Raw genomic sequence first — 13,268 nt, 5'->3', positions numbered from 1 at the left:
GGACGCAGGTGAAACTGCGCGAAAGGGACTGCTTCCATTGCTGCCACCATCTTCCCCAGGAAGTGCATGAGGCGCCTCAAGGGGTGTGACTGGCCTTGAAGGAGAGATTGTACCCCTGTCTGTAGTGACCGCTGCTTGATCAGCGGAAGCTTCACTATCGCTGAGAGGGTATGAAACTCCATGCCAAGGTATGTGAGCGATTGGGCCGGTGTCAGATTTGACTTTGGAAAATTGATGATCCACCCGAAGCTCTGGAGAGTCTCCAGGGTAGCGTCGAGGCTGTGTTGGCATGCCTCTAGAGAGGGTGCCTTGATCAACAGATCGTCCAAGTACGGGATCACCGAGTGACCCTGAGAATGGAGGACCGCTACTACAGTAGCCATAACCTTGGTGAAAACCCGTGGGGCTGTTGCCAGGCCGAATGGCAGTGCCACGAACTGCAGGTGTTAGTTTCCTATGGCGAAGCACAAGAAGCGCTGGTGCTCTGGGGCAATCGGAACGTGGAGATAAGCATCTTTGATATCGATCGATGCAAGGAAATCTCCTTGGGACATTGAGGCGATGACGGAGCGAAGGGATTCCATCCGGAACCGCCTGGTCTTTACGTGTTTGTTGAGAAGTTTCAGGTCTAGGACAGGACGGAAAGACCCGTCCTTCTTTGGGACCACAAACAAGTTGGAGTAAAAACCGTGGCCCTGTTGATGAAGAGGAACAGGGACCACCACTCCTTCTGCCTTCAGAGTGCCCAGCGCCTGCAGAAGAGCCTCGGCTCTCTCGGGAGGCGGAGAAGACCTGAAGAATCGAGTCGGGGGACGAGAGATGAACTCTATCTTGTAACCGTGAGACAGAATGTCTCTCACCCAGCGGTCTTTTATTTGTGGCAGCCAGGTGTCGCAAAAGCGGGAGAGCCTGCCACCGACCGAGGATGCTACTAGAGGAGGTAGAAGTCATGAGGCAGCCGCTTTGTTAGCGGTGCTCCCAATGGCCTTTTTAGGACGTGACTTAGACCGCCATGCATCAGAGTTCCTTTGTTCTTTCTGAGACCTTTAGGATGAGGAGAATTGGGACCTGCCCGCGCCCCGAAAGGACCGAAACCTCGACTGCCCTCTCCTCTGTTGGGAGAGGTTCTGCTTGGGCTGGGGTAAGGATGTATCCTTTCCCTTGGATTGATTGATGATTTCATCCAGGCGCTCGCCAAAGAGCCTGTCGCCAGAAATTGGCAAACCGGTTAAACGCTTTTTTGGAAGCGGAATCTGCCTTCCACTCCCGTAGCCACAAGGCCCTGCGGACTACTACCGAATTGGCGGTCGCAACTGCCGTATGGCTCACAGAGTCCAGGACAGCATTCATAGCGTAAGACGCAATTGCCGAGGTCTGGGAGGTAATGGAAGCCACTTGTGGCGCGGCCGCTTCAATTTTCGCTTGACTTGCTGATATAGCTTGTAGCGCCCATACGGCTGCGAATGCTGGGGCAAAAGAAGCTCCGATAGCTTCATAGATGGATTTCATCCAGAGCTCCATCTGCCTGTCAGTGGCATCTTTAAGCGAGGCCCCATCTTCCACTGCAAGTATGGATCTAGCCGCCAGTCTGGAGATTGGAGGATCCACTTTGGGACATTGAATCCAACCTTTAACCACTTCCGGGGGAAAAGGATAACGTGTATCCTTAAGGCGCTTAGAGAAACGCTTATCCGGACAAGCATGGTGATTCTGGATTGCTTCTCTGAAATCAGAGTGGTCTAGAAACATACTCTGTGTACGCTTGGGGAACCTGAAGCGAAATTTCTCCTGCTGAGAATCAGACTCCTCCGCCGGAGGGGCTGAGGGAAGAATATCCAGCAACTGATGAATGGATGCAATAAGATCATTCACTATGGCGTCCCCGTCTGGAGAATTAAGACTGAGAGCGCTCCCAGGATCAGAATCCTGATCAGCTGTTTCCGCATCATCAACCAGAGAATCCCCCCGCTGAGACCCTAAACAATATGATGTCGAGGGAAATTCTAAGCGGGCTCGCTTAGACGATATGGGGCTAGGTTCTAAGTCCGAACCCTCCGTCTGGGATGTATGAGATACCCCGTGAGGACATTGTTGGTCCAACTGAGGGGGGTCAGGGAACAATGATTTAACAGAGTCCCTTTGCTGAGATACCGGTCTGGACTGCAAGGCTTCTAGTATCTTAGCCATAGTCTCAGAGAGTTGATCCTTAAAGGCTGCAAACTCAGTCCCCGTCACCTGGACAGTGTCAACAGGTGGCTCCCCCTGGGCCCCTCTTAGCAGAGGATCCGGCTGAGGAAGTGTCACAGGGGTCGAACACTGTACACAATGAGGGTCAGTGGAACCTGCCTGTAGCTGGGTCTTACTTTTATGGGCGCCATGCTATAGTTTTCCCTGAGTAACACAATAGGGTATATAGCCAGAAAGAAACTGTGCTCATACAGTGTAAATTATATACAGTACACAAATAATGTACCTATACAATACAGCACCATGGGGCTAGCACCACATGTGCTGTTTACCAGCCGCCTAAGCGGTTGTGAGGCCACCAGAGACCGTGACTGGGTCTCCCATGAATATGTCCCTCTCTGCAGCGTCGGTGGAGCTGACAGGAATGGCTGCGGCGTCCTGACGAGCTGAGGAAGCTGTGGGCGTGGCCTAGAAAGAGCGCGAAACGGGCGCTCATACTGTGTACAGTGAGGGGAGTGGAGCATATAAATCATACTCCAGCCCTCATTGCTGCTCGCTCCGTGCAGCGTCCCGCCCTTCCCCTGCCTGTCAGGGCTGAGGGCGGGAGAAAAAAAGGGAAACTAGGCCGCAATGAAGCCGGGGACTGTAGTAATAAACGCGGCCGCCGTAAAAGCGCGGTCGCGTGAAAGTCCCCGGCGAACTACAAGTCCCAGCCGCGCCGCAGTGTCCCGTGGCAACGGCGGTCAGTGCGGTAGCCCTTACATATAAACACACTCAGCGACGCTGAGTGTGTAATGGCACATATAGACCCGGTCAGCGCCGCGGTCCCCGGTGCACTAGCACACCCAGCAAAGCTGAGGTGATGCCGTGCGCGGTCCCCATAGGGATACAGAGTACCTTTAAGATGCAGGGCCATGTCCCTGAACGGTATCGGCTCCTATCCATCAGGCTCCACAGGAGTTGTGGATGAAGCCCGGTCTCAGTGCCTGGAGACCGATAAGATCCCACTTCACCCAGAGCCCTAAGGGGGATGGGGAAGGAAAAACAGCATGTGGGCTCCAGCCGCCGTACCCGCAATGGATACCTCAACCTTAACAACACCGCCGACAAAAGTGGGGTGAGAAGGGAGCATGCTGGGGGCCCTATATGGGCCCACTTTTCTTCCATCCGACCTAGTCAGCAGCTGCTGCTGACTAATCTGTGGAGCTGTGCTGTGCGTGTCTGACCTCCTTCGCACAACGCAAAAAACTGAGCAGCCCGTGGGAGCACGGGGGGTGTATTGGCAGAAGGGGAGGGGCCTAACACTTTTAAGTGTAGTACTTTGTGCGGCCTCCGGAGGCATAGCCTATACACCCAATTGTCTGGGTCTCCCAATAGAGCGAAAAAGAAAAACACAGTTATACTCACCTTGCACTTTCTTCTCTTTTCATACTCTGTAGTACTTTCTCCCTCCCCTCACTGGCCCTGAAGGCTGGGAGATGTGGCTGGTTCCTATTTCCTCCTCGGCATGTCCTGCTCACCTCTCTGCTCAGCTGCCTCTGGATTGGATGTGGGTGTTGCTGAGGGAGTGATACAGGCAGGCCCCTTACATACCCAACCGCGGCATTAGCAACGTTATCATAAATAAACTACATACATATTCTAGAATACCCGATGCGTTAGAATCGGGCCACCATCTAGTATTATATAAAGGTACATCCATACCCACACAAGGCCCAGAACACCAAGAGAACCGATGACTAATTGTAAATGTGCAGCCCGAAAATTCCATTATAAAATAAGTCATTACATGATCCAACTGATCGATTGGACATGGATTAATTTCTGACAAATGTATATTTATACATTATTTTCTACGGCCATGAAATTAATAATCAAATACATCTTAATGGTTACATGTCTGTGGGCGCATATGATAAATTTCTACAGATCATACCTCCTGAAGAACTTCTACTTCTGGACTCGTGGCCTTGAGCATGACCGCAACAACAGTGTCCAATTTGCTCTGGTATAGTTCCCACTGTTTAACATAAAAAATAAGAATGAGACAGAGCACAACATACATACATGGAAGCTGTGAGTTATATTGTTACAGCATGTAAGTTTGGGGACAGATAAGCAACACCATAAGAGTAGAAAACATTAACAAGTTCATACAAGTTGCAAACCCCTGAATATCTATATATCCAATTTGGCAAACTGCCAGTTCCATAAGGGTTAGCCACAATGAGCACTACTTATATTAGGTATGCCCTCTAGAGTGGTGATACCCAACCAATGCAGTCTGTAGTACTCATTTATATACCTTTCATTTACACCAAATCTCATGGGAAAAACAGATTAAGAAAAGCTGCATTCTCCAACTTACAGGCATATGCACTGAACAACCCCAAAACACATTTTGTTCCTCTACATTTAACCTCCTTCAACAAAGGAGTGAGGTCAGGTCATTGATGGCTCACGTGACGGGCACGCTGAAACCTATAGAGGCTTAGTCATTAGCTATGCTAATATACATTTTGACCAAGATAAAAACTAGTAGCATGAAATAGAAAACAAAACAGTTTTTTCTTTTATTGGCTGCTATTGTATCCTCTTTATGATGCTGAAGTACAATATAAGAAAGATCAGATCAAACTGAGCACTTATAAATGGAGTTATGAATGCCTATTAACTTCATGTATGAGCTCAGATCAAAGAACAACAACATTGAGTCACGCATACTGTACATACACCTCTAAATCAGTGTAAGTCTATATTTGGGGTTCTAGTGCAGGAGGAATATCCAGGGAAAATGATAACATTGCATTATTAAAAATTACCCAAAGGAGAATAAGGTCGAGAGGAGCCAGTGGATAACCGCCGACCAGTTGCTGACACCATGTCTGCTGAACTTGGAGATCCGGAACCGACTTTCAAGAAGCCCATGGGGCTGGTATTAGAGCGTCTTACTGCCCCAGATCTATGGTAAAAAAAATAATATACGGATATCAGGGATAATGCCTTCATGCATGCAGTCAGAGATCAGCTTTTCCACTTTAGAAAACAGTAATGGCAAATAAAGGGTTTGTCCAGTCTAAAATGACAGGTCTGCAGACTTGTGAATCCTCACATGTGCACTGCGCGCGGTTAGGATTCGCCGGTGCCAGTGCCAAGAGTGGTGGTCACATGACCGCAATCATGTGATATGCAGACTCCTGGACAGAATCAGACTAGACAGATTCTGGCTCACTCAAGTGTATTGTACGTGGCCAAAAACTGTAGCCGGATTCTGGCAGGGAGTCTGCCTTTCCCAGCGCTGACACAGGAGGATCCTCACACCACACTAACTGCAGACTTGTGAAAGCTTGCATCTTGCGTAAATAGAATGATTACAAACTTGTCATTTTAGACTGGAGAAACCGCGCGCGCACACACACACACACACACACACACACACACACACACACACACACACACACACACACACACACACACACTAAAAAGATAGTACATAAAAGAGTCCATAAACAAACATATGACAGAAAAAAACAAAGCGTGCAGCTTAATGTATTTACAGTGAACTGGATTTTGATAAGCTGGTATATCCTAATCATTTGATTTTTTTAATATACCGAGATGTCCAAAAATAAGAGAAAGACGGGAGAAACTCCGCAAACAGGGGTATATATTAGTATCAATATTTCTGAAAATTAGTGACAACATTTCTGCAAATACCTCTGAAAATGTATTGATTATTCACATGTAAGGGCTTATTGTTATAATGATAAATGGGCAAAATTGAGACGTATTTGTAAAAACAAGCAACTTTGCATTCTACTTGTTCTTAATAGACTGATTTTTTCTTTTAGATTATGGTTTACTGCTCATTTTCTGGGTTACAGGCCACCTCTGCAGTTTTTCAGCTGTGATCGGTCTCCTAGGCAAAGAGTGCAATGCTTACAAGCTCTTCCCAATTGAGCTTGCGAGCTGGATCTGGCAAGAACCATCAAAAGTGCAAGAAATTTAAAGGGTGTTTTTTTTTTTTTTTCTTAACCATGTCCTGGTGTTAATCATTCAATTAAGATTTATGGCCAATGTGTATTCTTCGGAGTGCCTTAAGGCCCAGTCACACTAAACAACTTACCAGCGATCCCAACGATACAACCTGATCGGGATCGCTGGTAAGTTGCTAGGAGGTCGCTGGTGAGATGTCACACTGACGCTCCAGCGATCCCACCAGCAACCTGACCTGGCAGGGATCGCTGGAGCGTCGCTACACGTGAAAGCATGCTGCGCTTTGTAACTAAGGTAAATATCGGGTAACCAACCCGATATTTACCTTGGTTACCAGCGCACACCACTTAGCGCTGGCTCCCTGCACACCTAGCCACAGTACACATTGGGTTAATTACCCCATGTGTAGTCTTCTATGTGTGCAGGCAGCAGGAGCCGGCTTCTGCGGACGCTGGTAACCACGGTAAACATCGGGTAACCAAGAAGCCCTTCCCTTGGTTACCCGATATTTACCTTCGTTACCAGCGTCCGCCGCTCTCAGCTGTCACTGCCGGCTCCTGCTCCCTGCATTCCTAGCCACAGTACACATCGGTTTAATTACCCGATGTGTACTGCAGCTACGTGTGTAGGGAGCAGGGAGCCGGCACTGGCAGCTGAGAGCGGCGGACGCTGGTAACGAAGGTAAATATCGGGTAACCAAGGGAAGGGCTTCTTGGTTACCCAATGTTTACCGTGGTTACCAGCGTCTGCAGAAGCTGGCTCCTGCTGCCTGCACATTTAGTTGTTGCTCTGTCGCTGTCACACACAGCGATGTGTGCTTCACAGCGGGAGAGCAACAACTAAAAAATGGTCCAGGACATTCAGCAACAACCAGCGACCTCACAGCAGGGGCCGGGTTGTTGCTGGATGTCACACTAAGCAACATCGCTAGCAAGTCGTGCCTCAGCATGTTGCTAGCGATGTTGCTTAGTGTGACGGTACCTTTAGTGTGTCTGTGCACTAGAAGGTCTGCAGTGACAATAATCCTGTTTGGGGAACCTTGGAAAACTAATGAAATCTGCATGGATATTTACTTCTGCTCCACACCTCTTAAGGTGGGAGCCATTTTGTACAAATGTGATTTTAATGAATTAATTCACGCACATATAATAGAAACTGCTAATTTCAAACACTGCAAAGATAATTTTTGTAATTAAGTCAGCTAAAGTAGAAAATGAATGGCAGCAAGCCAAGGAAAGCCAGTCCCAAGAATTTCTTTAAATAAATAGAAAACCCAGATCCACACGGGCTGCCCCCCTAAATAGTGGTAACAGGGAGTTGGTCACAGAAGCTCGAGAGAAGGCAGAATTATTGAAGAGCTTCTGAGCTCTATGTATACCAATGAAGACCGTGCTTGAAATACAACATCTAATAGACTAAGTTTGTTAAGAAACATATTTCACATCTATTCAAAAATTGTACCTTGGTAGTTCACCAGTCTCCTTGCTTTTGTTGCCACCTAGTGGCCCCCCCATTTTTTAACGTCTTTTTAAAAGTTTGCATTTATTAATAAAGGTAAATTTCCTTTATATGACTCAGCGTGCATAAGTGTTTGTTTTTTTTTTATAGGATTTATATCAGATCTGGTCCACACCAAGTTACACAAACCAAGTGTGAACAAGTCTTTGGTACCCATTTTCAAAACAGGCCCCAGGTGTTTCACAGGAAATTATAGACTAGTAAATTTAACATTGCGGAAAAATGTTTAATGGGCTTATAAGATTATAGATTGGCATAGATGGTAATAAATAACATTATAAATTATTGATAGCTAGGTTTTATAAAGGACAGTAGTTGTCAAACTCGCCTAATTACTTTTATCTTTTTTAAAGCAGTGAGTGGACATAAGGGTAGATTTAGACAGTGTTTTTGGACTTTTGAAGGTATTTGACACTTACCCACAAATGTCTAATGGGTAAATTAAGGTCTATATAGGCTTAGAAGGTAGGGTTTGTAATTGGGCGATGTTTATGAGCCAGTTTTTAATGCAAAGAGTTATGGTGAATGACTGATATACTGACTGGTCTCATGTTATAAGTAGTGTATCCCAAGTTTCAGTGCTGGGTCTGCTATTATTCTACGTATAAATTATGTAGAATGCGAGCTTAAGAGTGTGGTTTCCTTTTTTGCACATACCAAGTTATGGAGTATGGTGTATTCTGCAGAGGATGTTAAGTGACAGACTAACTAGGAGAAATTGAGTATGTGGGTATTCACTTGGCTTGACAGATGAGATTCAATGTGAATAAGTGTAAATGATGCAGTTGGGTGCTAATAACCTGCGGACACTACATTTTCTAAGGGCAGTAAAACTAGGAGAGTCACTTGAAAAGAAGGATCCCAGACTAAGTAACAGCATGCAGTGTTAATAAGAGGCTTATAAAGCCAGGAGGATATTGTCATGAATTAAAGAGACATGGATTCAAGGGACAGGGACATAATACTAGCACTTTACAAAGTGTTGTTGTGACAGCATCCAGAATATGCAGTTCAGGTCTTGGCACCAGTTCATAGAAAAGATACAAACAATATCGACAAAATTGATAAGAGGCATAGAGGATTTTAGTTATCGGGAGAAAACTAAAGCAATTACATTTCAAGAAAAGATATTTAAGGAGGGACATGATTAACTTGTACAAGTACAAAAATGGCCCATACACAAAATAGGGTCTACAACTATTTTGTGTAACAACTGCCAAAAGACAAATGCTTGGAGAAGAAAAAAAAATAAAAGGTTCTATCTCCAGAGGAGACAGGCCTTCTTTACCATGAGAACTAGTCATTTGTAAAGTAGCCATCCTCAAAAGTTCTTGGAGCAGTTGTTCGTTTCAAATAGAGTGAATATGAATTTTGTTTTTTCTTTTAAGCAGATAACATTAACAAATGTATATTTGTAATATTCTTCTTCTGAATATTGACCCAGTCGATCAATATGAAGTGGGAAGAAGGAAAAACTTGCTCCTTTAGAGCATGGATTGTGGATGTACCTATACGCCTATTCCCTTTATCCTTTACCATCTGCAGTTTCAACAAGTCTGTTTTTCAACCGAACTAACTTTGTAAAATTTCTACATTGCTTTTCAGCAAATTAAACATATTATAACCGCAATATACAAGCATTCTGGACCATACCTGGGTGACCCATGTAGGTTAGACGTCGGGCTGGCAGTGGAGGAGAGATTCTGCTCAATGCGTTGATAGTTCCGTAGCTGGGTGGGAACAGGAATGGGCGCCGTCTCACTCCTTGGTGACATTTGAGGCTGGTTCTGCCTAGAGTTAAAAAGCATGAATAGTGGGAATAAATCCCTGTGTACTGGTCGCTGGGTTATCTGAACCATTGCACAACAGGAGTAGCAAAAACCAGAAGAAAAATAACTGCAGTGTTAAAACTAATGGCTTTAAAAATCAATTTCCACTACTCATAGTGTGAAAAATGCTATAGTTCAAGCTGCAGTAGAAAGTCTCTCCTGTGGTCTATTCATTAGAGTAAACAGGCAAAAAAATGTGGCTTGTAAATCAGCAGGACTAAGTCCCTCCCGTGAGCAAAGCACTGCTGTGCAAAACAAAGCAATTCTAGGAAAGTCAGCTTCCAAGAAGAACAGGAAGTACGAGTGGAGTTCACTCCAGCGACATTGTTTACATGAGCCTAACCATGTGCAGCACCAGGGCAGTACAAAGATCCCTTATCCACATCACTCTGCTCCCACACGCAGGTCAACAGCTCACCCAAATCACTAACGCATGTCTTGTGTCTCTACCAAGAAATATTTACACACTTACTACTATAAAAGCCCAGGAAAAATTACATCAAATGAACTCAATCATAACAAAGCTTTTCATCGGCACTGACTTTGCTGATAATGACACATAGAATGGAAAAACAAAATGTGCTAGAATAACTGACCTTAGGCGACAAACAACAAGTGAGCCGACACTAGCTCCATATTTACTGAAAGCAACATTGCCAATAATGAACAAGGAATCTGTTTTTATTACCATTTCACTTTGAAATGATTAAAAGCACAGTCATACCAGGTTAGACAGTGTCTCTAAAATATCTCCAGTTAAAGGGATTGTCCACTACTGGGGTAACCCCTTCTCATTCCCCATGTTTGGCCCCCATTAACAAAACTTATGGTCACCTCCTTGCTAATGCAGTTCCAGCACTGCTGACACTTGCGTTCCCGGGGATCCAATCACCGCCAGCTTTGGATGTATGAGTAATCAAAGTGAGAACTGCAGCTGGCCACTCACTTTCTATGGATTAAATCATCTGTCTGACGGCAGGGAGAGAGAAGCCGGAAGGGATTGGGTGCGGAGCTCACGTGACCGCCTCGGGAACGCGAGTGCCGGCAGTGCTGCCTGGAACTGTACCAGCATGGGAGGAGACTAGAAGGTTTTTTTTTTTATTTTAAAGGCCAAACATGGGGAATGAAAATGGGTTGTCCAAGTAATGGACAACCTCTTTAACAACAAGAAAAAAAAACAAAAACAACCCAAAAGTGGGTTACCAGTTTTGGAAAACTTTGGTTCCCTGGCTGCAGTTTCTTCTATAAATAAACACACTGTGCTTTAGTCAAGTCCCTAAAGTCCAGTGCAGAGTTTCCATCCAATGGGTCATTAGCAGAGATTCTTCTGAGGTGTGTCCTTCTTCCCTTGCATGACCATGACCAATTATCAGCAGGAAGCATCATGCAGGGGAAAACAAAAACACACCAACACAGAACGTCAGACCCGGCTTTCTCTGTGCAAGACAGGTAATCATAGTAGAGCTGAACTTTGTGTCATTACAAGTGTTGGAGGGGAGATGAGCAGAGCAGAGCTGTGTCTCATTACAAACACTTCTTGCAGCTCATCACACAGCAGTCATTATGGGGTTAGAACAGAGCGCTGTGATGGGAGAGCTGTAACAGTTGTTTAAAAAAGACACACAGCTCTGCTCTACTCCTCACCCCAGCTTGTAATTACAGCAGATGCCGGCAGTGAGATTGATGAGGAATGCAGAGCTGTCTGCCATTACATGTCACACAAACAAACCTCTGAAATCCTTTGGCAGCGTGTTTTGTTTTTTTTACCCCCTGCATGACATCTGGTTATGATTGGATGGAATCATGAAGAGGAAAAAAGGTAGCCACCTCCAGAAAGAAATCTCTGCCAATGCACCTATGGTCTTAGCACTATTAGCTTGGAAAGTTTAGATTCTAGTTTTCACTCATCTCTGCAAATGAAAGCGGATGTCTACCTATCCTGAGATAATTTTGTAGGTCTCAGTCCAAGAGACAGGAAAGTCTTCTGTCATATAGGTAAATTGCATAGTTTAAAAACCCTTTTAAATGAGGTTGCTTTGTCATGACAGATGGGCTTACACTAACTGATCTAAATGTGCATTAAGAGCCTCAACAGCATAAGCTCAGTAAATAGTCGTAATGCAATTTATAATAATAAAAATATTCCAATATCTGCAAATATCTTCGTGCTGCTTCCTCTTTGATTACTTCCCAAGATCAGTATTGACATTGAATACATACAGCCAGGATTTAGTTTTGATGCTCGTCCCCAATTCTGCTGTACGTTACCTCTTAGCTTTCAAACTTGATCACATTTATACATTTAGTTACAAGAAGAATTCTGTGCATATTACATACCTATACTTTAGAACATGGAAAGAAGTCGTGTTCTGATATACCAAAACATGTAAAAGACCCCACATTTTTCGAGAAAAGGGGACCTTTTGTTGTACTGATCGGAATTTGTGTTAAGTCACAAAGTCAGCCTTTCCTTTTATAATATTGACGGTACATCCTTTATATAGGCCATCAATGTTTGATCAGTGGGGGTCTTCTCTATGGGTGTGAGTGAGCTTTACTACCAGGTACAGCTGTCCATACAGATGAATCACTGTCCCTGTCTAAACAATGAGGACAAGATTTTATGGCCCCTTAACTGTGACCAGAGGGGGTCTCGGGGCTAGAAATCTGCAGATCAATTAAAGACTTTAGCTGGGTTCACACATGACAACGACGTTGCTGTTACGTCACCATTTCCTGTGACCTTAGATGATCGCTAGTAAGCTGTCAAACATGTAATTTGAAGCAGCGATCATAGCAACCTCGACGGTCGTTGTGCGGTGTCACACGCGTCGCTATGCGACGACTCAGACCTTGATAGAGGCGTGGTGTTTACCCCTAGACATGTTTTGCGTTGCCTCTTCACGCCCTTCTGTTCCGATTGGTGATCGCTACAGCGCCTTTGTGTTGCCTTTTTTCACGCCCCTCTATTCCGATTGGTGATCACTACAGCGGCGCCTGATTGGGTGACCATGCCAAACAAAGGAAGACGCAGTAGTGATTTCATTCATTCTATTTCATTCAGATCCACAAAGAACGACACACTAGCGACACCAGACAGAATCTACTATGTGGAACAAAGAATGGAACTTAAAGAATGAAATCACTGTAACGCCTTCGGCAAGGTACCCAATCGGAACGCTGTTGTAACCACCAATCGGAGTAGGGGTGTTGCAAAATACACCGCAAAAACACGCCCTTGTCCTGCCTTCAGTCCTAAGTCACTGCCTTTAGCGTCGTCGCGACCGTCGCTGCTGCGGTGTCAAACACAAGGATGCTGAGCTTATCATGGCGCAGCGGGATAGCAGCAATCAAAAAATGACCTGGAACATTCAGGAGCGAGCAGCGATTTCGCAGCAGGGGTCTGATCGTTATGTGTCACACACAGCGACGTCGCTGTTGAGGTTGTTGCTATGTCACAGAAAATGGCGACTTAGCAGAAATGTCGTTGTCGGCGTCGCTGTGTGTGACACCACCATTAAAAAACCTTTTAGTGGTGAGAACTTATTATCCCTTTTCTACTAAATAGAGCAATGTGTCTTGTGGTTCACAATATTCAATAAAAAAAGCACGCTAAATGGAATTGTGGTTGTAAGTTGGTGACTGCCAGCAAAGTATTAATTCTCAGGAAACAGCTGCATAAAAAAAACCCTGGATGCTTTGGTCCACTGCAGCTCTATGCCATTTAGATTAGATCTA

General features: G+C 45.1%; 1 protein-coding gene across 2 annotated transcripts in view; it reads right to left on the bottom strand.

The window, feature by feature from the left end:
• ULK2 (unc-51 like autophagy activating kinase 2) overlaps window positions 1-13,268 on the bottom strand; it is a 182,073-nt gene that overhangs the window by 33,260 nt on the left and 135,545 nt on the right. For both annotated transcript variants that reach the window (XM_075336250.1, XM_075336251.1), the window contains 3 exons: window positions 9,355-9,492; window positions 5,010-5,149; window positions 4,124-4,207 (listed from right to left, as the gene is read on the bottom strand). In XM_075336250.1, coding sequence (XP_075192365.1) covers window positions 4,124-4,207; window positions 5,010-5,149; window positions 9,355-9,492 — 362 coding nt within the window. The remainder of the gene's footprint in view (window positions 1-4,123; window positions 4,208-5,009; window positions 5,150-9,354; window positions 9,493-13,268) is intronic.

This window comes from Anomaloglossus baeobatrachus, chromosome 2, assembly GCF_048569485.1.
Source record: "Anomaloglossus baeobatrachus isolate aAnoBae1 chromosome 2, aAnoBae1.hap1, whole genome shotgun sequence".
Lineage (NCBI taxonomy): Eukaryota > Metazoa > Chordata > Amphibia > Anura > Aromobatidae > Anomaloglossus > Anomaloglossus baeobatrachus.
This window is presented reverse-complemented; position numbering and strand designations above follow the sequence as displayed.